Below are 26038 nucleotides of genomic sequence, written 5' to 3' on the forward strand. Positions count from 1 at the left end.
AACACGAAGCGATGGTCTATCTTTTATCCTCACCTTATGGATACTTTTCATGCCTTTGGCTGGGAAAAGGAGAGTTTGAAATAATTTGCACTTTAATGTTGTCTTCTGAAATGCGCAGAACCGCAACTTCAGGCTACGCATTCGTCGACTGCAGTCAGTACAGACAGGCCACATCACAGCTTTTTTATACAATGTAGGTTCATAAGCATCTCATTAGCAGACCTAAAAAGTAAAGCACACCCTGGAGAGATTGCAGGTAAAAGAATTTGGAGAGAGAGAAAAAAGCACACTGGCTAAAGAGGGAACTGAATCTGCAGTCTTCCGTGTTAAAAATAGTGATAATCCATTGCGCCACGGTACCTTTTTTATTTTAATGCGATAACGTTAAAAACCTCATCGAGGAAAAAAAATGTGATTCGTCCATTTTGTATGTCACCTGACCGGAAGTGACGTTGCTTCCCTCCAGCCAATGGTAATTAACCACTTGTGACGAAACATTCTTCCAGCCAATGGGCGAATTTCATGAGCTGACCGGAAATGACGCCACTTCTGGTAAAGGCATCGTCAGCTTCTGATGCTATCGGATTGCCAATACATAAGGTAGCTAGGTGTCCCTGGGAATTTTACGTTATATTTTATTCCTGACTCCGGCACGTTGCGATGCACACATACGAAAAACAGCAATCGCGCGCGTTACCGAAAATGACGGCTCACCACCGTTGACAAGTTTAGAAGCACAACCACGGTTATGCACTCAGCGCAGTAAATTTCGTTGAAACCGACTGAAAACTCTGGCATGCCTTGCAGACTACGACGAAACAGGTCGCTCATTCTGCTCTCTACTCGTCGTCATCCTAGTCAAAAACGAACGTCGTGTTTTGATATGCGTGAACGTGGTAGAGTCACACGGTCCTGCTAAAACACGGCCATTGCTTTGCCCGCCTGAGCAACGGACATGCCTTCGCTTACGCACAGGTCCTACATGAGTTAACAGAATTTGTGAGATAGCTAACTCACCCGCCGCAGTGGTTTGGAGGTTAGGCTTTCGGCTGCTGAACCCCAAGACGCGAGGTCGAATACCGGCTACGGCGACCACATTTCGGCGGACGAGAAATGCAAAAAACGCTCATGTACTGTGCGTTGTCAGTGCATACTGAATAGCCCCAGGTGGCTGAAACTATTTCGGAGCCCTACAGCTACGCTGTGTCTTGTTGAACTTTACTACGTTGAACTTTAATACGTTAAATATTACATTACAAGCGAGATAGGAAGCTTGAGAGCCCACGACGAAACAAACTGCAGATAGTGCTTGTTTAGATTCCGTCGAGAAACTCGAGCTCACGAGACGTCCCGCACGGCTGTCAGCCAGCTAGTCAGCAGCTTATATCAGAATGTTTGAATGTACACCGTGCAGCTATATATCGATTGGTGATTTGCTGGCTGCCAGAGTGCACGCAGGCACTATGCCGAGTTACGAAAGGAATATTGCTGAACAGAAGTCTTTGCAGTGACTGTTTGGAATTACTATACAGTCGAGTTTACTTATAATGGTCTCAGGTATAACGATGGCTCACTTTTTAATAGTGTGGTACTACCGTCAAAGTATGCATTAAGGCAAGACAATTCGTCTCAGATACAATGAAAAACTGTAGCCGCACCACTCGGTTACAGCGAACGAGGAGGTGCCGTAAACTTGCCCCCGAAGTTTAAAAACTCACTCGTCCAGCTGAACTCCAGAGACCGATGAGCGTCTCAGCCCCCGAGACACCACCGTGGAAAGAACATGTCTACCCAAAGAAGCAATAAAAAAGACGGCATTGAAACTCTAGGTAACCGCCGGCCACGCGCGCATCGATGGCCTTTAAGGTCAATCGTTGCCCGCGTGTGCGCCTACTGGGCGAAGTATTTCAGCTGGAAGCAGATGCGTGGCCGGCGGAAGATAGCGCCTGCGCCGAAAGAGAACCTACTGCCAATGGTCTTGGGATAAAGTAACGGCAGCGAGTTTAGAAGTTCGAATACGTGGTATGCGTCGCCTGCCCAGTCTGCTTCATTTCTTATGCTGCTAGTACCCCGTGCAGCTAACCCCAGATAGCAGGCAATGCAGCTGATACATTCTGTGCGCACGTGCGCTGCGCTACTTTCGTCGTTGCATGGACCCAGGAACGATAAATGACGCTGTCCAAAACACATTTAGATTTGTGGCAAGGTGCCGTTGATTCATGTATAGTTGACGGGATGTTGCTTCGCATGACTACTTTCGAGCGGACGACAAAATTGCAGAGCCGTGCTCTAACGAAGCCGTTGTACGCCAAATACGAGCCATCGGCTGCCGCTAGGAATCTGTTTAATCCGGCCTACCTGCCACCAGCTGCCTTGGACGCTTGCAACCACGATTAGTTTTATTCTGTTCCTAATGCAGATTGTTGATAGCGATAGTCTTGGCGGGGAGAACACGATCGTCCTGGAGAGCCTGGAAGGAGCCGTGGTAGGATCTCTTTAAAGGAGAACGACGCGCTTGGAATGAAGGAATAAACGCCACTCTTAGCAGGCTTTCTATTTCCGTAATACACTTAGTCCGCTTTATACGAACATCGTATACAATGAACGCAATCCGCTTGACCATCAGATTTGTTATAAGTGGGCTTGACTGCATTTCCTGCGCGTCAGCACAGACCATATAGGAGCAAATATTCAACTGTGTGCCTTAAGAAAAGCGCATGTAGTACTGAAAATATCCGGCGGAGATTTTTTTTACTAAACGCAGTGAAAATGGTGGTCGAATGTCATATCGTATTATACATAAAGCCTTACCGTGGGTATTTAAAGAGTTAAGCGCAATGGTACATGAAGATTTTTCTCAATAATTAAGTAAACAGTAAGGTGAGAGTTTCATCGTAAAAACCAAGAGAAAAGCGGGGTCGGTGTTCGATCGAAACACGTCTCACCACCACGCGTTCGAGCGGGAAGAGTTGACGCCAAAGTCCTTGCACCTGCACACCAGGCGCTCAGGATGCTGCGCGGGCAGGCACCTGGTTTGCTCTTCGTAAGCGTCGAGCCTCTCTATTTCGTCGACGTGCACGTCCTGAGCGCCCTCGGCGCTGGGAATCGAACCCTGCACGTCGAAGTAGGCCTCGGGAACGGTGCGGAAGGTCAGGCTGAAGCGCAGTTCTTCGCCTCGCGTCCCGTTGACGGTCGAGAGGACGGCCTCGTCGACGCCTTCCAAACGCCACTCCGAGCACTTGCCCGGAAACCCGTCGCTCGCCCGTGCGTTGATGTGCGCCAACACGGCACGGCTCAGCTTGCGGACCGTGGCGGGCTCCGCGGGCGTTTTGAAGGACTCGGCGCAGGCGCAGTAGTCCGGAAGAATCGACGCGTCGGCGCATGTTCTTTTCGGGGGGATACTCTTGAATAGGCTGATGCCATTCTCGGTGTTCCTGGGTTTGAAATAGGGAAGATCGGCCAGTGTGAGGAGAGTCGCGTGTAGGTCGTATGCCGTGACCAGGCGACGTTGGTTGACCTCCAGGTTGGTCGCTGCCTTTGGGTGTCGGCGGAGGAAGTCTTCGGGCAACGCCAGAAAGCAGAATGGGGTCTTGTTCTCCTCGCGGCCGATCTCTGTGCGGCTGGCCGCGCCGTACCGAAGCCCATGGTCGCTCATTACGAGCACCGCGGTGTTCTCGAGCGTTCCGCTGTCAGAGAGGTTCCTCAGCAGGGACTCGACTGGCAGGTCCAGATGGCCGACGCTGTTGCAATCGTCGTGTGACATTTCAGAGAGCCAGACGAAGGCGAACATTGACTGTTTGTCGAGCGAGAGCAGGTCGTTGACGTATCTGCGCGTGAAGTAAAAGTTGGCGACGTTAAGAGACCTCGCGGTCGTAATTAAATAACGACATGATGGAGGTGTCTTCGAGGTGGTTTGGAATCACCCTAAAGTGACCTCAGCTCATTTTTTAAAAAAAAGTAAACCACAACTTCAGGGAGCATAGCTACTGTGCGCCGCCTGAACACAAGGTTCAGCTAAGCGTTAAATAAAAGTTTGCAACATGAACTATTCAGCAAACCCGAACGCGTCTTTGCGTGATATAAGCCGTCTCCCTCTCTTTTTTTTTCAGTCAACTCCAGAGCATATATCAGGGGTTGCATTAATGGTTCCACCTTTATGCGCGTGGGCATTGTATGGACTTGCGCATGGGACTTGAGAGGAAAACGTGTCGCTCAAACAAATACGAGACGAAAGACTAGAAACGGACAAGGGCTTGCGCGCCGCTCATCTCTGGCCTCGTGTTCGTTTGAACGCCATGTTTTCTTAAGTATGAATCAACAACTTGCCCGAACATATCCCCTTCTGATATTCGTGTGAGGTATCTTGTCCGGGTAAATAGCGTTGCCGTCGGCTATACTGAAAACGGCGAACAGTGCGGGCCATATCAAATGACACGGTACGGGGACGGGGGTGACCTCGGAGTGAGGGTGAGATGCTGCACAACTACCGCATTGGCTTGTTGGGTCCTACCCAGGGCAAGATTTCTGGAGTTCTTTTCCTTTTCCGAAACTGCTGCAGCGTTTGTACCGTTCTCCTTCGGTAGACGGTACCGGTGTCGCTGCCGCCGACTTACTGTATCGTTCCTCTCAAAAATTCCATTACGCAGTCTATAGATAGTCTATGGACAGCCTATGCACACTCTACATACATTTTGTCTATGGACTGTTCAGTGATATTTTTGTAAAGGGTAATTCAGAACTAATACGTACGCCTGCTATGCAATCAAAATGTTTCTCAAATGGGCCAGCGAATGGCTGTGCTCGAGAATATATCTGTGATCACGTGTTCCAGTCGGGCTTAGCGGATGGGCGCCTAAGTGGTGTGAGTACGGTACCAGTTTTCGTGGGCATACGCCAAAGGACTGCAACAAGGCTGCGAACTTTCGGTTGCTCATTTTTAAGGCGTTTTCTTAAACGTGACCTTCTATACTGAAATTCGTCGAGTTCAGGGCTACATTGACGCACGCAGCATCAGCGCATAACGTGCAAAACTGTGTTGCAGAAGAAACAACTTCTGAGAATCTGGTGCGCAGTGCCTATAACGTAACGTCCCACTCCACTTCTATTGAACGTTAAAGCGCCGCCCAACAGTTACCCGCGTTTCTGTTTCGTCCGGCGCCTAGCAGTCTGTGCCTGTTAGATCGGTTGGGACGAGGCAGCAATGTGCGTTTTCACTGCCACTTCTTCATAACTATGAAGTAAAAAAAAATGGCCTTAACCTTGAAATAACGGCCGCAGGGCCTGTTTACCTGCTTTGGTGCTCGCAAATCGCCGTCTCATTGGGTGCGAACAACAGTAAGTGCACTCAAGCGATAACGTTCAATAGGTGTGATGATTGGTTCAACAACTACCGATGCTGTGAGAGCGATAGGGATGAAAGTGACCTCCAGTGCTGTTCACAAAGGTCGCTATGCGCATTCAGCGATTAATGACATCTTGTATCGCTTTAATTCTCCGCTAGTGGGCGGAGCTGCGCAGGCGTTGGCGAATATCAGTCTGGGAAGAACTGTCTCGTTATTGTTTCGCAGTCAATGGCCTAGTCGTTTGAGCACCCGCCTCGGACGCGGGAGGTGCGAGGTTCGATCCCCAGTGCCACCGGGTACAGACTGGTGGTATACAATGGGTACAAGCATTCCACTGCCTGGTACTCGGATTTTATGGGGTAAAATGTTTGAGAAATGGGTCTTTGACCCCACCTTGAGAAAGACGAAAATACCTTGTGCCATGGAGCTCTTTAGCCACAGATTCTCTTGCGCCATAAAATCCATCATCTAAATGGGGCTCAAGTGCAATCATTGCGTGCTGATTACGAACAAACTGTGAACACGAAACTTCTTTGTACATGGCTACTGACAAGTTAGCCACCGGATATGCGTGCTTCGGTAAAAGGCTAACAACAGCAATAACAAACACGGAATACAGATATCAACCTGCATACCTTAGTACAGAACAGGTTGGCCGGAAAAACTTCTTCATGATGGCTCTCGGGTAGTAGTCTGCAGGCATATCGCTGAATCCTAAAGGTAGTGGGCTCATGAACAAACCGTATGTGGGGTATTCTTCCAAGAACAAGGTACGATATCCCCTCTTGCGGTACACGGACATCAGGTGAGGCACCGCGTCGTAGTACCTGCTGCGACAACAGTACGGGATGGTAAGGGTCCAAACTGAGCGTTTGTACTGTGGGTGCAGAACAGTGTAAGAAAGAACGTTAGCGTGGCGTCACATGTGGCTGAGTACAGCAAGTAGGCACTATTGGTAGGGGCACCTCCTTTAATAAGTGGAGACACCAAATTTTTCCTAGTGAGTTTCTGGTGTGGAATGATGCGTACGAAATTAGTAAACGCGGATGACCGTGTGGAATTCGGCAGCGCTGAATAAACAATTTCCATGCTTTCAACTGCGCAAAAAAAAAAAAAAACACGGACACAAGGTAGAAGGCACGACACGAGCGCTCGTGTCGTGCCTTCTACCTTGTGTTCGTGTCGTGCCTTCTACCTTGTGTCCGTGTTTTTTTTTGCGCAGTTGAAAGTATGAATCCCCACCAACTCGCCCAGTTTTCCGTCCTTATTAAACAATTTCCATTTGAACTTTTTTTTCCTCTGCATGTGATGATTTGGTTTCAGTTGCCACACCATGGTTGCGACATCACATGTGAGTATGAGACCACGTGAGGGATACAAGTACTGCAACATAACCGCTGCTTTGTTATTTCAATTAAAGCGAAGCCTTACGCTTAACTTCTCCAGAAGCTGGAATGACAACGAACAAAGAGCTAATATATTGCAGGTTCTGTATGCCTAACATGATCTGGTGCTCACTTGTGGCGTCGCAACCATCTTTCTACAGCTGAAACCGACCCTGCTTGGAAGTATAAATTCAAATTTGAGTTAGGTGCTGAGCGTAGGTGAGTTTCACGTAGGGGTTCAGTCTTACGCAGCATCATAAAGCAAAAATACACTACGAAAATCTTCGTCTCTACACTTTTAAGCATTTGCCGCTGTTTCTTCAGTTGCATTAGGCTGTACAAAGCGCAAGGTGGCCTTACTAGTGATCGGGTGCCTCTTTTTTAGGCTTAGATGATTAATCCCAGGCCTCGGGTTCGTGCCACTGGCGCTAGAAACTCGGTCCAGGATGAAACGCGCGTTTATCGCATATCGAAGAACGAGACTTCCGTGGCGGACAGAGCGCAGTGTAGTGGCTTCATTTATTGGTTGACTAATTCACTTCTACGTAGTAAAACGGCACCGTGGGCTTTGAGGAATAGCTTTGTGAGGTGCTTGGAACTATATTTAAGAACTCTGGTTTCTTTAACGTGCACGAAAAATCCCAGGCCCGGATGGTTTTGCATTTCGACTCCATCCGATGGAGACGTCACGGCCATGATCGAATCCTGAAACTCTGGCTCAGCATCTGAACAACGTAACTACCAAGCCACCACAAAAAAACAAAAACAAAAAAAAACATCCTGCGTTTGTCGTAGAGGTCTATAATTATATCCGTAGAGAGATTATGCTCATTAGGCTTTCCGTGCTAGAATTATTTTCCGCTTTTTTTTCGCGCCCCCCACCCAAATTCTACTGCCTTCACTTTGCGCCCTGGCTTATCTTGCTGGTAGCGAACCGTAGACACACTGGTATTTTCTCGATCAATCGTTACACGCTGGTACAGAGAAAAGAAGGTACCATGCCGTCAGAAGTATAGCGTAGAAGGGATAACAGTTAAAGCAAACTTTCTTGGCCTTTGCGTGTGGTCTAAGCAGCTTGCACTACTGGTTGGAAGCTACATGAAGAGCGTTTTCTTTCCCCGGACCTGGTGAATTTTTCTCAGATGTCTGGAAATCTGGACAAACGCTTCTAGTTCGCACGGCTAACACTACCAGCCGCGTGGTGCTGTACAAGGAAAAGCAGTGAGAGTAATTCGAATTTTTGGTATGTCACATTGATTTTCTATGGCAGTCGGAAGTGATTGCCGCAGGAATCATTTTATGTCACATTTCGCAGTGAGGAGGTAAGATGGTTTGTGGTCGGTTTAACGTCCCAAAGCAGCTCAGGCTGTGAGGGACGCCGTAGTGAAGGGCTCCGGAAATTTCGACCACCCGAAGTTCTTTAATGTGCACTGACATCGCACAGTTCACGGGCCTCTATAATTTCGCCTCCATCGAAATCCGACAGCCGCTGCCGGGATCGAACCCGCGTCCTTCGGGTCAGCAGCCGAGTGCCATAACCACTGAACCACCGCGGTGGTCACCACAAACAACATGTTTCCGCGAAATCACTCGGGGCTTTATAGTTTTCTCAAAATTAGAAGTTTAAAATAACCTCACTGATCTAGTTGCTGAATAACCAGAAAAGCTGGGCATGTTTAGGTGGTTGCCACGGCTACCACAAAAACGGGAGGTCACAAGCGACTATACCTGCTTTTTTCCATCAGCCTCTTGATGGCCTTCCCCGAGAAGCCCGTCAGGAGCGGAAGTTGGTTTTCGAATGATCTTTTGCCGACCTTGTTGTAGCCGACAAACTCGAAGGCATTCATTTCTTGCGTCAGGTAGTGCCTTGTACGAGGCAGGTGGCGTATGGTGGCCAGCCTAGAAGTGGAGTCAATGCCCAGAATGAGCACGTTCATCTTTGGCCGGCGCGTGCGGGCATCGAAGTCGCTGTCTAGGCTCTTTTTCCTCTTGGCTAGGAGGGCGTACTGATGAAAGAGTGGCTCGCCTCCCAGCCTGTAGCATTGTATCAGTATGTACTGCCCTTTGAGCGGCTGGCCAAATTGGACCCGACGCCAGAATCCATAAACGCTCGTGTTGTCGGGAACAGGAGCGGTTAAGTTCCTGAGCACCTCGGCGTAGAAGCAGGCTATGCCCTTGGCCGTCGCGTTGTACTGGCTGGCAAGGAGCTGTTCGTTCAGCACCGGCGTGTATCGGTTCGCGAACGAGACCAGGTCCCTGCTCCTGTTGCACACTACCTCTTCGTTGCCGGAGAAGTTTCTGTAGTGCAGGCGGACCGTCCAGTGGAAAGGATTGTAGTTTGGAAACTTGCATCCGGGCGTCTCGAAGAGGTAGCCGTCGTAGAAGAACCGGCTTCTTTCGGTGACGCGGGTCATGACACCTTGTTCGATCACCGTGACCTGCCACATAGCGAGGCCGAAACAAAATACGAGAATCAGTTTTCGCAGCGTAAGGCGTCTCGCTGCAAGTCGCATCCTGCTCAACACTGCGACTGCTGAAGCCTCTGCGCGAATGGTTGACCGGCGCAGGCTCCAGCAAACTTCTTCTTTTGCTTCATGGCTCGAGCGGTGCGAGCAGCGCAGTTCATCACGCGACATGGAGCGTCCTGAGAGATGAGAAAAAAATAATTTTGTTCATTCAAGAAGTATTTAATTTGAAAGGACCCGCTCCTTTCTTAAGGAACCGATGGTCCCTAAAGGTAACGGAGTAGATTCGAACAAAAGGCAAGTATAGCAGAAGGTAGCAGGAAGTTTGGTGGGCGGATGAGATTAAGATGTTTGCGAGGATGCGGCGGCCGCGGCAGGCAGAGGTCAGGGTTAATTGGAGAGACACGGGAGAGGAGTTTGCCCTGAAGGGGGGCGTAGTAAGGATGATGATGATGATGCTAATGTGGCTTTCTTGGGGAAATCAGTCAGTATGGAAGACGGTTATAAAAATTGGAGGATATCTGTTTCTTTGATGAAGCGTAGGAGGGTCATAAGTTTGGCTTTGATGTTGGTCGTGAGGTATGTCCAGCCTTGGTATTGGGTGATATCCGTGGTCTTGCATGTAACAAGGTGTTTTGTCGGATAGTTTGGTTCTCTCTATAGTAGAGTTATCTGTATTAAGTGACGTCGCCCGGTCAGTTTACTTAATTGTCAACATGGCGGCGCCCGTGTTCTGTGCGATGACAATGCGAAAGACCCCCAGGCGGTGGAAATTACACCGGAGACCTCCACTACGGAACCGCTTTCTTCCTTTGTTCTTTCACTACCTATTAAGGCGAAAACCTTTAATGGCTCATGCTCGCGGTGTCCGTCCGTGCGCTGGAATCGTGCCAGCTGTGGCCTCTCCTCCGCGCAGCTGCGCAACCTCCTCCCCTCCTTAGCAACCGGCGCGCCGGTGGGGGGCGCAGCTGTGCATAGCAACCATGACGCCACACAGTAGCTGTAGAACGAGTACGCGTGCGTCGGCGGTGGCAGCTGCACCGCCGCTCATTCGCCAGACGTCTCGTTGCAGTCGAGTGAGTGAGACGCATGGCTCCGAAGCGTCCCAGTGATTCCGCGCCAAGCGGTTCGGGGAAGCGGCAGTGGGTCGACCACAAGGCTTTCGCCAAGCACAGTTTAGAATTTCCAAAGTGTCTTCGGCAATTTTATTGCGAAAGCAATACTACGCCAGGTGTCGCCTCTTCGCGGTACCGCAGCCTACCCTTCATGTTCGGTGGTCGGTCATGTGACTACTGACGTCATACCAGAGCGAGAGATGGGGCACCAAGTCGGCTCTTCAGTGCGCCGCAGCTAGACTTCGCGGCCGGTCGACCACCTGCGACCGAACAAAGGCGCGTCTAGCTAATACGGCGTCTTCGTTCACTCCCATCTTTCTCCCTTCCCTTAGGCGAGGGTGTCCACCGAGATATGCGAGAGAGATATATTTCCTTCCCTCAAAAACCAATTTAACGTCGAGCAAGGCGTAGAGCCGAATGGGCGATGGCGTTCTGTGGACTCCCTGGCAGCGTTGCAAGACGCTGTCACGTTCCACACTCAGAGGCGAAGCTTAACACCTTAACCACACATGAGTGAAATAAGCAACAACACTGCGCTGCTTTCATTTCGTGGGTACACACGGACATTAGCAATGTGCACCACCCATAAGCGAAACACAGCGTAGCCAAGGGGATATTGCTTTCGCAATTACCTAGGCTTAACCAAAGCTAAGCCCCAGCAATTTTTTTATCCCTTTCCTTACGGCGTGGTTCGGGTGTCCGTCGAGATGTGAGACACTTACTGCGCCATTTCCTTTCCTCAAATTTTTTTTCAGGTGGTTTGGTTTGGTTTGGCTTATGGGGTTTAACGTCCCAAAGCGACTAAGGCTATGAGAGACGCCGTAGTGGAGGGCTCCGGAAATTTCGACCACCTGGGGTTCTTTAACGTGCACTGACATCGCACAGTACACGGGGCTGGAATTTCTCCTCCAAAGAAATTCAGCCGCCGCGACCGGGATCGAACCCGCGTCTTTCGGGCCAGCAGCCGAGCACCATAGCCACTGAGCCACCGCGGCGGCTTTTCAGGTGGGGATGTGATATTGGGATATTTGCTAGGATATAATGGCCGCGGCTAGTTCTAAATTGGGGCTAATAAGATACCAGTGGGAGAAGGCTTTGTCTTGCATTTGATGTAATCAGGATGATGATAATGGTGAAGACAATAAAAGTGGCCATGCTACATCGTATCGCGTCTACAGTAAAATCAGCAAGACTGCCGTTGGTATGTCGGAGATGTATAGCAAGGCCACTCATATGTTTTTCCTCCAGCTTAAACATGACACACATTCAGCTCTTGATGAAGTTACGGAGAGCGATCAATCAAGAATGTACGCCTCTTGTTGGAAGGTTGAACTTACACAAAAAGAAAATTGGCTGTGGTTTAGCTCAGGTAAAACCTGGAGGATTGCGAAAGCAACAGCTTCGCGAAGCCATATATTGTTGCGTGAGCTACACTGCCCACAGTCTCGCCGTTTCGCGAGCTCTTGCACGACCACATACTGCGCATGCGCGAGGAGCAAATGACGTCACAACCCACAGCTGGCGTGCCCCGCCGCGCTCGCTCGCCTTCCTTTCCTTAAAATGATCGGAGTGTAAAACGTTGACAACGCCAACGTCAATAACGTAATGGCGCGCTCGCCTTCCTTTCCTTAAAATGATCGGAGTGTAAAACGTTGACAACGCCAACGTCAATAACGTAATGGCGCGCTCGCCTTCCTTTCCTTAAAATGATCGGAGTGTAAAACGTTGACAACGCCAACGTCAATAACGTAATGGCGCGCTCGCCTTCCTTTCCTTAAAATGATCGGAGTGTAAAACGTTGACAACGCCAACGTCAATAACGTAATGGCGCGCTCGCCTTCCTTTCCTTAAAATGATCGGAGTGTAAAACGTTGACAACGCCAACGTCAATAACGTAATGGCGCGCTCGCCTTCCTTTCCTTAAAATGATCGGAGTGTAAAACGTTGACAACGCCAACGCCAATAACATAATCAACGCCAATAGCCTATGGTTTCAACGCCGCGTTTCTGGCACAACCTTATCAATGCCTGCAGCTCACCTCTCTCTCTCATCACCCCACATGCCTATAAGCATGATTCAGGCGTCTACTGACCCAGAGAGCCATTATGCGCACTTCCTTTCCCTAAAAAGATCGGAGTGTAAAACATGGTCAACGCCAACGCCAATAACACAACGAACGCCGACGGCCTATGGCTTCAGCGCCGCGTTTCTGGCACAACGTTGTCAATGCCAACGCATGCAGCGCACACCTGTCACTACCGCCACTTAGCTTAAAGCATGGTTGAGGTGTCCGCTGTTCCAAGAGGGGAATTATGCGCCTTTCCTCTGGTTCAGGTGTCCACCGAGATGTGGACACCTCGCCCTCACCTCACGCTTCGTATATCCTGGCATAGCAGAGCTATGTTGTTGTTGTTGTGACTGAGAGAAGGATGAAAAGGAAATTGCACGGGCCTGCCTACTGGCTCAAGCCGAGCCACCACCGCTGCCTCGTGCAGATAGAGGAGAGTCAAGAGATCAGAGGAAAGAGAAAAAGGAAAGAAGACGCGCGTCGCAGCAACAACTGCGTCCGCCGGAACGGACGCTGCTCAAAAAACATAAGCGGCCGAAGCCGCGCTCGCTGAAGCGAGAACAGATACTCTTTTTGGCATAGCAGAGCTAAGCCAATGCCAATTTTATATACACCACAAACCACGCCCGTGTGCTGTGCGATGTCAGTGCACGTTAAAGATGCCCAGGTGGTCGAAATTATTCCGGAGACCTCCACTACGGCACCTCTTACTCTCTTTCTTCCTTCCCTTACGGCGCGGTTCAGGTGTCCGCCGAGATATGTGAGACAGATATTGCGTCATTTTCTTTCCTCAAAAACCAATTTACCAAGCAGATGGCGATGCGCAATCGCTACTGCGCATCAGAGAGGGAGAGAAAGGGAAGGGGAGACTGTCGGAGAGGCGATGGAGAGCGCCGCGGCGGTGGCTGCGGCGGCGGCCCCGGCCAACACCACCTAGGTGGTGTTGCCCCGGCGCGCCAGCTGTGCTCCGTGTGATGTCACCCGCTCCTCGCGCATGCGCAGCTTGGCCTTTCCAGAGCTCCGCGAAACGGCTCGGCGACTAGCGTAGTGTTGCTTTCGCAACAAAAATGAAATCGGCCCCAAGTGATCGAGTACTCTTTCACCCAAGATAATTTTTCATAAGCACGGGTCAAAGACAGAATGGTGGTGGTGGAAAACATTTATTTACACATGCACTACTGGAGGTATTGCATGAGCTGACCCAGAGGGGGCCAGCCCTTACAAGTACTAGGTGGAGGTCCCTAGTTCGGGACCCCAGTGGCGTCGGCCGCCGCCCGGGCTCGCGCGACCAAGGCCCGTTGGGCCTGCAGGTCAGAGCAGCCCGGCAGCTCTCAAACACTTCGACCCTTCTTTCTCGGGCAGCTGTCCGCACTGTGCGGAGAAGTCCTCGGACATTTACCACATGGTGTGGGCCTGCCCCTCCAACCCTGCTATCCCCCCTAACCCCAACCCAACCCGGGAGGACTGGGAGGCGACCCTGCTCAAAGACAGAAGGCGTCGTGTCATCGAAGTTCTTGCACTTACATATCATGCACTGAGCATATTTTGCAGGCAGGAAACTGGTTTGAGTTGTCCAAGTGTCGAGCCCTTCGGTCGAGCTCATTTTGATATCACTGACCTGCGCAAGGCGTTGTAATGATGTGGGGGATAGGGCGGCGGCATCTGACTGGCAAAAGAGAATGCATACTCGTAAAACATTACTGAGCGCCTCTGTCCCTTTCTCATTAGCACGTTCGTTTCATTGCAGTCCATAGTTCTTCGGGGATTCATTCGAACAACGTATGGTGGGCACCTAAATATTTGCATATGAAGGAGCCCAACAGTCACAGAAACGGAAAAAAAGGAGAATGTTCTGTTTTTTTTTAATTTGACGTCTTGATCAATGGAAAATTATACTGTACTTATTTTATGACCGAAAGGTTAGGTTAGGTTTGGTTATTAGGGTTTAACACCCCAAAGCGACTCAGGCTATGAGGGACGCAGTAGTGAAGAGCTCCGGAAATTTCGACGTCCTGGGGTTGTATAATGTGTACTGACATCACTCAATACACGGGCCTCTAGAATTTCGCCTCCATCGGAATTCGACCACCATGGCCGCATCTTTGGGGTCAGCAGCGGAGCGCCATAAGCACTGAGCCACCGCAGCGGCTGACTGAAAGGTAATTGATTGAAATTAGTAGAAAAGAAATGTATGGGTGGCTCAGTGATTAAGGCGCTCGTCTACTGATCTAGAGTTCCCGGGTTCGAACCCGACCGCGGCGGCCGCGTTTCGATGTAGACGGAACGCCCGTGTGCTGTGCGATGTCAGTGCGCGTTAAAGGCCACCAGTTGGCCGAAATTTTTCCTAACGCCTCCACTACGGCACCTCTTTCTCTCTTCTTTCACTCCCACCTTCCTCCCTTCCCTCACGGTGCGGTTCAGGTGTCCACCGAGATATGTGAGACAGATGCAGCGCCATTTACGTTCCTCAAAAACCAATTTGCCAATTTACCAATTCACGCCTTGTATTTTGGGTGGAAGAGCCAAATAAGCTGGTCGATGGCGAGCGAGCTTCTTTTATTTATCCTCCGTCAGTCCGGACTGCAGTGATCAGGTAGTTTGCACTCCCGGCACGAAAATGTGAAATGACGCGACCGCTCACTCCAGGACGTGACACAGAGTGGAACCTTCTTCCATCGTTCGCAGAGACGGTCCGGGTACTGTTAGCTTTGCACCGGCAGCGACCAAGAGGGAGCCTCCATCCCCGGGAATTACCGCCGCTAAGTCCTGATGGAACGGTCTCTTGAGCCGCAGCGTCCTGGACAATGCGCCCGCTTCCGAACGAGCGGCGGATTCCAGGGCGAATGTTTCAGGCCGGCCGGCGTCGACGCTAATCCGACCGGGCTAGAATTTGCGCCGGCCAAAATGGGCTCAATACAGCATACTGTTGCCGAGAGAAGCAGGCGGAAACCATCCGGTGCGCTCCTAGATACAATCTAACTGGACGCTCACTGGGATTTGGGTCGACAGGTTATCTTTGCGCAGTTTGGTCGCGAACTAGTCGGGCGCGGCCGTGCTATGCGTAGGAATGCAGCTGAAAGTGGGAGCTCTGCGCTGCAGCGACAGGGCCCTGTTCGTACAACGGTCTCAAGGCCGGTTCCTCGAGGACATACGACCTGAGACGTTTGTTGAAGGAAGGACAATGTTTCAGCAGCATCATCATCATCATCAGCCTGACTACGCCCACTGCAGGGCAAAGGCCTCTCCCATGTCTCTCCAATTAACCCTGTTCTTCTCCAACCGCGGCCTCCATATTCCCGCAAATTTCATAATCTCATCCGCCCACCTAATTTTCTGCCGCCCCCTGCTATGCTTGCCTTCTCTTGGAATCCACTCCGTTACCCTTAAGGGCCAGCGGTTAACGGAGTGTAAAATGCTCGATGTCGGGCAGATCCTTCAAAGCTACGTTTGAAGCCACGTTGCTATACCAATAGCTAAGAGTTTGAGAGCAGGTAACTGAACGACAGAATGACTAAACCCCGAATTTAGCGTGCACGTTAATTTGATGCAAGTGTGCCGTGATTTTGTGCTTCAAGGTCCAATGATTGGAGCTTAAAGCTTGCTGAAGGTTAGTTTAGCTACCATAATTGCTTACTTGTCTGCCGTTAATCGGTAAAAGTTGAGCGCCTAATACGCGAAATTTCGCGACATCTTGGTTGGCACGAAATGTCGACGCTAGTCGAAGTGTTTAATAATTCTGGGTCTTTTGTTGCTTCTGCCTGCTCGGACCAATCATTGACGAATGTGGTCAATCAGAGTGGCCGGTTTTTATGAAGTCATGCTTGACGTCACTCGAACCTGGTCTGTTACAACGCCGTCAACGACGCCGCAGAAACGGCAAGCGTGGCATTGACAGCTTTCGCTTTAAAACCCGCTGCGTCGCTAAGGCAAAGCGATAAGGCATTTTTGGTTTAGCCAGAAAGTTTTGTCCACTTCTTTGGCTGTGGTCTCTGACGCAGTGAATAGGCACCAGGTCAAAAGTGTGATACGTTTCACGTATAAAAATGATGTGTTACTACTCTCATGACAGCTCACTTTTTGTGTATGCGTACGCTGTCATATGCGGTTTGTTCGCTTTCGCGCATAGGCGTAAGTGGAGTTGAGCAGTTGTCCTGAAGGCACCCTGCTTTATTATGCTCCTTACGTGTACAAGACGCGTGGAAAGAATGGAAAAATGATTGTCTTTACAATATATGTAAGGTACCACTGTCAACGTGAGGTGTGTGGCTGGCTCCTGTGTTTCCATGCATCCGTGCAATGGCGCTTAAGTGGAATTTAATACTCAACACGATTATCTTACACTTCGTTGACTCCTTAACTTGATTTCCCTGGAAGGTTTATTTAAGCAAAGAAAAAAAACTGACTACAAACTTTGGTCATGTTAAGAGATCATGAAAAGTAATTCGCTTATAGATTTTTCGAGGTAGCGAGAGTGAAATGGAGTTGTTTTAGTAAAAAATTATATGTGCAAATTGCTCATAACACATTACAAAATTATTAATCGGTCAAGCGGGACCAGGGCGAATTTTTCTTTAATCACGAAGTTTTTGTGGAATCTCTGCAGCTTTCTTTGTAGCCGTATGACTGCGCTTGGATGAATGCCAATGAATAATTACTCTCCCATTGCAAATCTACTCAACCTTAGTGAATTCCTTTTAACATTTTACCACATTAATTGGTCAACTATTGTAATTTCATTAAGGCCAGCGTTAAAAAAAAAGCTTTGATGAGGTACGTGCGCAGCCGCTCGTGTTCTGCCTTTTAAATTTAATGAATAATTTATGGCTGATAAGCACTTTGCTGATAAAGCGTAATATGCTGACAAAGTGAGGAAGCCATTCGAACTAAGTTAAAGTTCATGGGTGCTTCTACCTAAAACATTATTATATTTCAACACGAAAAGGTCCGCGCTAGCTTCATAATGTTGAGAAATCATAATTTGCAAATTTAGGATTTGTAACCTACCGAAAAAAAATTAGACTCAACGAAAGAAGCAATTTGGCGTGAAAAAATATTATATAAAAATGAATATTCTGTTTCGGCTTAGATGAGGAAACAAGCTTCAGAAAAACTCGTAGTAATACAAAATCCATGTGCCGTCTAAGGTATACGTCGATGGGGACATCAAAGAGAGTGCTTTATTGACTTCGAGCATACCTGAGAACTTTAATCGGGACGGCTCCGCTTATAACTGTTTACCCCGCCTAAAAAAAAAATAATAATCAGATTTTCACTAGAACTCCAAAACATACAATACTGCTCACATAACTGCTGTAGAGAAAAAAAAAACAGAATCGGAGGGAAGGCAGAATATATTTTGACGCGTGTTTTTCATTACGTGTACGAATGATGCTTCCAAGTTCTTCTTAAGTAAAGGAGTGCACATTCAAGTAGTACATTATGGGATCGTCATTAAATGTTCGCGATTCTCTTTAGCATGCTCAAAGAAAGAAGGAAAGCGTTTTTAATTATTTCAAACATCTGGTCATTATCACTTGAATTCAGCCCGGTTTTGAGGCTTTTCAGTAAGACTAAAGTGACCGGTTTCCATTTTTTTCCTAAGAACGCACAAAAAAGGGTTCGGGCTGTATTAAAGCACGAACTCGCGCATTTAAACCATGACGTTTTTGTTTGTGCAATGATTTTAAGGCGACAGAGTGAGGTTCCTTCATATTTAGGTGAGCGTGAACTTTTCATGACGTCATTGCTGAAATTTGAGATGTCCGCTGCCTTCGCCCACCTACTGCCGTCCGTTGTCCGATGCCGCCAAACAATGCTTCGTTAGCTTCTCCTTCGACAGCGTTGGTTTTTCTTCTCGAAGCTACCGTTTCTTCACTGAAAACGTAGCACCGCCGTACGTATACGTGACGTCACCATTGCGGCCTCTGCCGATCGCTATGTAATGCAGGCAAGCCTGAACGCCCACGAGGCGTTATTCGGCCATTACGTAACCATATAAAATTCTAGCGCGAAAAAAATTTCGCTTACCTGTTAGTTTTACAAATTCGACCGCTTTAGATTCGTCCAATCGTAAAACCCCTTCAGTTGCCCTTAAGAATGTAAAGAGTGCATCACCGCATCAGGACTGTGCTTGCGGAGAAGCAGCCTTGATTTTTAGCACTAATATGTACAGGCGCGGCCATAAGTAAACGGAGCACGCTATTGCGTTCGAAGTGCAATCACGGTTTCTCAATTGGTAATAAAGAAGCGCTGTTTGTCTACAAGAAAGCCCACCAACCTCCTCTACCAGCATGCGCGCACCACTGCTGGAAATTTGAATTAGGTGACGCGTGAAAAATATTCGAAGACAGTTGCGTGCTCCGTTTACTTTTGTCCGCGCCTGTACGTGCGGGCATTTACTCATAAGCAGGTTTAGAGAGCATTCTACTTTCGCTTGACTCTGCCACACGTAAGCTTGACGCATGCTGAGTGGACAGCATGATTGAAATAGTTGTTTGAACGAAATATCTTTTACTATTAGGGAGTAGTAAAGATCTTCTGACTTTCCGGCCAGAATTTTTGGTGCTGTCTTTGGTTCGCGATAATGTTTGGAACGCGATAACGTTCCGATAACGTTTCGCGATAACACTCCAGAAACAGAAATTAACCTCGGTGCATGCTCAGTGATCTGAGAAACGTTTCAGATGGTCGTTTCAAGATAAAAAGATTTACCATTACAGAATAGTAAATGGCCTTACTTGCCGCGATGAATTCGGTGATGTCGCTGGTTCGCAAGTGGACCAACACAAAAACCCCATTCGCGTGCATGCACAAATCTTAAAGAAGGCCCTACGGACAGGTACCGGTTACTTTAGTGCGTGATAGTTTTTCGTGAATGGAATATGAAAGACAAATTGAACTTCAAATGCAGGGAGGAGCAGCCGGGGAACCAGTGACATGGGAATGCAGACACTGAAGAGCAAAGCGAGAATCAAGGCATAAATGCGAGCAAGTGTCAGGCTAGCCTTAGAGTTTTGATTAATATCTCGTCGAGGTCGTGTTTCTGTGCCGGCGGCTTCGAGCACCGCAGTCCGATCAATTCTCCAACGCGGCTTGCTCTGACTCTGCCAGACACGGCGCGCCCTTGTAATTTTTGGATCAATGAGATCTTTCTTCCTTCTCTCATTTGTTTCGCAGCCGCGCTGCGTGTTGGGCACACAGCTCGTTTCGCTTTGTCCCTGGCGTGTCGGGTTTTGGGCCGCGCTGTGGTCTGCGAATTAAGGTCACAGTGTGCAGCTAATATGAGCCACCGAGCGGTTAGAAAAGACCTGGTAATGGTTGGGTGTGTAAGTCTGAAAGAGCCGTTCTCGCTGTTGCTGCTGCTTAGAGCAAACTAGGGTATTTATTTATTTTTATTTATTTGTAATGAGTAGTCAGAAAGCAATTGACGTCTCTGAAATTGAACACGTGCGAAAATGCTGAGTTAGAAAGCTGTAGGGCGCAAAGGAGCATTCAAAGCGGTGAAATTTTGTTGCGCCATCTTGGTTGCTGAAGTGTTTGGCGAACATTAGATGTTCTGGTGCCGTTTGACTCTTTAAATGAGACAAATTGCTTAGCTGTTTGACAGCTAGCTAAATCATTTTAACAATTTAATATTTTTTTTTGGTAATCTGGTAACCAATAAGTAAAATATACACCTGCTCGCTCTTGGCGGACGACAACAATGCTGTTTCATTTTTATCGTCTAAGTCAGCACCAGCTTTTTTTAAATATCATCTGTTGGCAATAATGAGGTTCCTTACGTTACAAAGCCCAACATTCCGTAATCACCACATCCAGCTGCTTAGAGAAGTTGAATGTTAAGTAAGTTGCTCATTTTCTAAAATTTCTTTTTGTTTTTATTGAGTACGTGCACTCATTTAAAACAAAAAAATAGAAAATATAATTTTTGATATAGGCCGATAATCTAGCTACACTGATCTGACAAAAATATAGCTCTCCACACTGCTAATTTGAGCGCTCCGTTCTGAGCCATTTATGAGAAAAAAAGAAAATCTGTATAAAAGTCAAATAAAAATAAAAATAAATTGTAATCTTTTGGATCTTTTATATTTTAAATCTTTTTATACACCACTTCTGAGCATTGTTTTTGTCAAGCTCAATTAGCGTGCTTTTGAACATACCACTGTTACAGAATATTGTATTGTTACTCTTTCCGAAGTCTCACTCCACCATAGACAAAGCGTTAAGATAGTTAAAAAACTGGCTGAAAGCGGTTAAACGGTTTTTCTAAGCGCCATCAAGGGGGCGTTGTTTCTCAGCCCTAATGCACTACTAAGCGACGCATGCGTGACAGTACTATATAGCTTGATTGTCTTTACGAACGAAGATAATGAGGTTTTCTCACATTGAATCGATTGTGTCTATATTGGACCCGGCAGTCGCAACACACCAAATCTAGCACCCTCTCACGGCCTCACCTTTGATAAGGCTCCTTTCTGGGGGCTCCCAAGCTGATTGCGGGAGTCGACGCGTGGCCCAGTGAAAAGGCCCTCTCGGAACCCTTTGTCAGCGCGCCCGGTGCCGACTGGTCGGTTTCGGTAGCCCGCCCTTCTCGCGTTGTTCCCCCTTTCTCACAAATGAAGCTGGAATTGGGGGAACAAAAGACAAGAAAAAAAAAACAGGGCCCGTGAAGTCCGCATTCTGTTTGTGGGCCGTGGCCCCGAAGGCGGAGCTAATTTTGCAAACGGTCCGGCCGACTAATTAACAGTTGCTCGGCCCGATCCACTCCACATGCGCTAGTCAGAGCAGCCTGCCGTCCGGAGAGCGTCCTCGCTGCTTCTCTTAGCAGATGCTTCTGTTTTGATGTTTATTTCCTTGCTTCTCTCATTAAAGAAATTAGGCAGGGGTGCGCGCAGATTGACCAGGAACAAAGGGAATCTAGCTCGTATGCTGTGCCTGGTCTCTCTTAGCTGTTTGCCTTTTCTGTAGCTTTGACACAAAGCAGAAAGAAACAGACGTTACGGGGGATTCATTAATGCGCTGCAGGCAAAATAAGTTTTTTTTTGTCGAGTGCCCCAGTAAGTCTAGGGCATTATGAATGTGAACACATCGCCCAGAGGGGATTTCAAGAGATTTCGATTTTTTTTTGTAAAGTATCGAAAACGCAATCTGCAGACAATACTGTTTCATTATTGAAAGCAAACAGAGAGCTACACCGCTCACCTCAGGGCCTTCTTGAATACGAATGACACAATTACGAGTGACGTCTGCACACAGAGAAACTTTAGTATAGATTTCATCCGCAGTTTTGTGTCACTACCCAATCAGTACGCACAAACTTGCCCGCGCACATGTGCTGTTGTTTCTTAAATTCACAATGTGATCGAATGCCTTTTTTCATACCAGGCAGGGGCACACACGTGAACTGCGAGGCGTCCCCTTAAACTGTTCACTACTTTTTTAGCTCGTGTGTTAGCCTCCTGTAGCCGTAGCTTTAACTACACTCTTACATTTCACTCCGTTCAACATAGTACCTCACAAACCTATTCTTTCTTTTTCCCTTGCTCTCCAGAATACTCTTGCAGCCTTGCAACACTGATTGAAGCTTAACTCCGCTCCTTCTGTTCCTCTTCCTGCCACATCTTTTTCAAGAACTACTCGCGATCAGCGAGTGTAACTGAAATAAAAAAAGCTCTAAATTTACCTCTTCTCGAAAAACGGAGAATGGTTTCCATACTGTCATTTTTCTACAAATTATATCACAGTCATTCTTCCTTTTCTTCGTACCATATCAAGCCGGTTCATCGGATATTCCCACGCATTGATCACCAACTGAAAGTAGAACCCATTTTTGCTAGAACTAATCTCTTCCTTCATTCGCCTCTCCTCATCGCCATCCGTAAATGGAATCTACTCCCTGGCACCATTGCGTCTGCCAATGATTACGAAGCGTTTGTAGCCGCTCTAAAACGTCACTTCGAGCTGTAACCTTCATATTTTTTGCATTCTTGTTGAATCACTGCTTTTGAAGGAAACCTGAGTGTTCTTTGTCACGTGCCTTTATATTTTGAGTGTTTGATGCTTTTCAACAATGTGTTCCCGGCCAACGAATTTTGTACTCATCGGAAATTTTTCTTGCTTTGTTTTACTGTTGTTCCCCCCCTATGTAATGCCCGCTCGGGCCTTTAGGGTATTTGAATAAATAAATAAATAAATAAATAAATAAATAAATAAATGTTCTAAAAAGTCATTTTTATTTAATTCTTTTTTTTGTCAGTCAACTGCGCACCGATATCCAGCCGTCATCACGAGTACTGGCCAATCATACAATCTTGCTGATGTGCAGCCAAGCTAGCGTCTACGATAATTGAATGTTCTTACTGCTCTCTATCTTTCTCTCTCTTTTGCGCTAATGGTTCTGGGTTGTCGGGGAAGGTTCGAGATGTCGTCACAGGCCTCCACAGAAAAGCAGAGATTAAGGAACTGGGAAGTGAAAGTGGGGGGAAGCGGCGAATAATATGATATTACGTAGGCCCACTGCGCATCAACGATTTCGAGACGGATTTCAGAAGTGGTCTGCGAAAAAAAAAGTAGAATGTCTACAACGCGGTCACGAGAAAGAAATCTGTAGGTAGAAGAGTTCAGTGTCTGCGTAGGAGAAAAGGGAACGGAGGTTTCGTAAGCGCATCGTTTGGCTCCGTCGTCGCTATTAAGAAGGAAAGGCTGTTTCAGCGATGCATGACAGTAAATATTCTGTCTCTGTGCCTTGATTAGAAAGGCAGCGAGCTCATACGAATTCGAAGTTGTTTAAATATTTGCTTTGTTTTTTTCGCGGCAGCTTGGCAAGTGGTGGATTTCGTTTTCTGGTTATAATATGGTAGGTACTGAACACAGGACGCAAGGGGTTAGCCTTTTCCTACTGCAAGTGCTTACTATGGAAGAGAGCTAGTTTCGCTGCGCGTACGCACTCACGCACGCACGCACGCACTCATTCACGCACGCACGAACGCACGAACGCACGCACGAACGCACACACGCACGCACACGCACAAACATACGCGCACACAGACACACATACCGACATAGTACAGTACATGGGCCTCTAGAATTTCGCTTCCATCGAAATTCGACCACCGTGGCCGGGAACGAGCCCGCGTATTTTGGGTCAGCAGCTGAGCGCCGTAACCACTGAGACATTGCTTCGGCAAGAGAAAGAGAGAGAGAAAAAAAAAACGAATGATTGGAGAAATAAATCTTGAAAAGAACTGGCGGAAGTAACCGAAACATTGTTTTGTCGGCTACCTTGTGAAAAGCGTGAGAGAAAGGCCAAAACAGTTTGAGAAGGAGGGCAAAAAAAAAAAGGCGATCACAGTGCTCGCTTGCACAGATCTACAAGTAGTTGCAGAGGATCGTTGACCGGAGGGACTGCGGCAGCTGTCAAATTATTTTATGGTCTGTGGACGGTAAAGCCACGGTCGGGTACTTTAGTCACCCATCCTGACACCCTCTAGCTCACAGTCAACGTTGCCTTTTGGGGCATTCGAAAGCGAAATTCTCCTATGCTTGTGCAGAAAAGTAAATAAAGAGCTTCAATGAAATGTGATACATATTTGCAGCGCTCCGCACATGGCGGCTGCTGGGCGGGGGGGAAGGGGGGGGGGGGGGGGTGGAGGGTAGAGGAATGATTCTCAGCTTTAGTACCTAGTTCTTGGGTTCATTACCGTTGTTTATGCTTTTCTTATGCAGGGGTTCGATGTGGAACGCTAGAAAAGTCGAAGAATAAACAAGCCTCCATTGTTTACGGCCACTATAAATGAAGAGGATTTGAGGGTATTTTTCAAGCATCAACAACCGCGTTAGCACACTGGCTCAAGGTGTCACGCTGACGTGTCAGAGGCAGTGAACAAAGGACGTTTCTGTTCTGCTTCTTCGCCCTAAAACCTTGATGGTACACTTCTCACTGTAAAGTCTCGCCCTCTGTGTGTGCTTTGCGCCGGCAGGATGGCCCAGAAAGGCAAGGCAAGATAAGAAAAATATTTAAACTCTGGGGATAATGGTGACAAGCATGGAGAAAAGACGAGCAAGCTTTCGGCTTTTGTGCTCGAACAGGTGAATGGATGTCCCGTGAAAAACGTTGAAATTGATCTTTATTCTCTAGTTCTGTTATAAAAACAGAAAAAAGAAGAGGTGAAAAGAACATACGCCTTAAACCAAGTTGACGAAAAACTTGTAAACATGAACAGCGAATAAAACAGCAATCTTTTTATATAAAGCAAGAAAACAAGGAGGCGGACCCAGCACGGCAGATTAAACGCGTCGAAAGCCAAGTACCTCTTTTCACAGAGATAAGAAGGAAAAAAGAGGCTTTATGTAAAAGTAAAAAATAAACAAAATTTTTATAAGCAACTATTTTTTTTTCTTGTTTAGGAGGCCTTCTTTTCGGGATAGTGTGTTGGGTGCTGTTGGAAAATCTCAGTTTATTTCTAGCATCGGCTGCTATAGAAACCAGGATCTCGACAATAGAAGATGATATCATCTTTCCTGAATTCTACCATCATTGTTTTTTCTCCACCATTCTTATTAATGCTTCAGCCGTTTTTCTAGGCGACTGCTCCCACTGTTCAACGCCGTCTTTGCAACTATGTTCTTTTTCCGTGGCATTGTTCTCCCAGTGAAACGTAAATAAAAACATTGGCGCTTACTTTATGGTCCCGTGCTTTACACTTGCAAGCGGTTCGCGTGACAAAAAAAAACAACAACAAATGTTCTTTGCCCCCTAGCGTGGAAGTTTGATCAAGGCAACGAAGGTGACAGGTGACGCTGAAGGGGAGAAAGGAAGGCGTCGTGTTTTCTTGAATGCGTTTCCCGATCGAAGCGGCATTATAGGGCGCTCTCTCCTCGGGGCCCACAATGATTGGTGCGGCGCTGTCAGAACCTGCCGCAATATCCCTCACTCAGGCTTCCATGCACATGCGCGTTCATAAATTGGAAAGAAAAGGTGAAATAGTTTACAAGGCTTGCACAAAACACGTGCAATCTTCACGATAAACAGACTTAAGGAAACCTCCACAGCTTGAAGTGAACAAAGAAAGGCGTGTTTGACCCCGCCGCGGCGGTTGAATTTCTTTGGAGGAGACAATCTAGAGGCCCGTGTGCTGTGCGATGTCAGTGCACGTTAAAGAACCCCAGGTGGACGAAATTTCCGGAGCCCTCCACTATGGCGTCTCTCATAGCCTTAGTCACTTTGGGACGTTAAACCCCATAAACCAAACCAAACCAAAGAAAATTCGGCGCCAAAAAACGACTCGCAAAAGCTGCAGTTTTCTTTTTTTCATAGGAAACTGTTATTTCGAACCCAAAGGCGATCACCCGAGAACGAATTTTCCTTGTCATGTTTTTGTTGCCGTTGAAATGCCCCTAATGTAGTTTAAAACACAAGACTGAACTGTGAAATCTTTTGAGGTTAAGAAATTTTCTCACGGAGCGTTCCTCATCTCTGAAAGATTTGTTTTCGGAGCAATAGAAACTACCAGGAAGCCACGTTTTCGAGACTTGTTTTCAAGTCTGCGTTACATTCGAAGGAAGAACGAAGGCTTCCCGTACTTCCTCCCAGAGCTCTTCACTGACACTGTGTCTTGACTCGTTTCGCTTTTTCAGTTTGTTCGTTGCTTTGACTCAGCA

At 47.7% G+C, this 26038-nt stretch overlaps 2 protein-coding genes across 2 annotated transcripts in view; one reads left to right on the forward strand and one right to left on the reverse strand.

Moving 5' to 3' along the window:
- Tusp (WD40 superfamily protein Tusp) overlaps positions 1–26038 on the forward strand; it is a 218973-nt gene that overhangs the window by 55262 nt on the left and 137673 nt on the right. The window lies entirely within an intron of this gene.
- LOC149359722 (uncharacterized) lies at positions 2942–9174 on the reverse strand. Its single transcript, XM_089575294.1, has 2 exons — positions 8456–9174; positions 2942–3827 (listed from the first exon to the last, which is right to left on the reverse strand). The coding sequence occupies exons 1-2, from the start codon at positions 9172–9174 to the stop codon at positions 2942–2944; spliced, it is 1605 nt and encodes a 534-aa protein (XP_089431420.1).

Source organism: Amblyomma mixtum, chromosome 2 (assembly GCF_055824585.1).
Source record: "Amblyomma mixtum isolate Tamu chromosome 2, ASM5582458v1, whole genome shotgun sequence".
NCBI classification, from domain to species: domain Eukaryota; kingdom Metazoa; phylum Arthropoda; class Arachnida; order Ixodida; family Ixodidae; genus Amblyomma; species Amblyomma mixtum.

Coding starts and splice junctions, on each gene's coding strand:
- LOC149359722 (XM_089575294.1), bottom strand. CDS start 9,174: ATGTGGCAGGTCACGGTGATCGAACAAGGTGTCATGACCCGCGTCACC. Junction 3,828..8,455: donor AGGCTGATGGAAAAAAGCAG/GTATAGTCGCTT, acceptor CTTCACGCGCAG/ATACGTCAACGACCTGCTCT.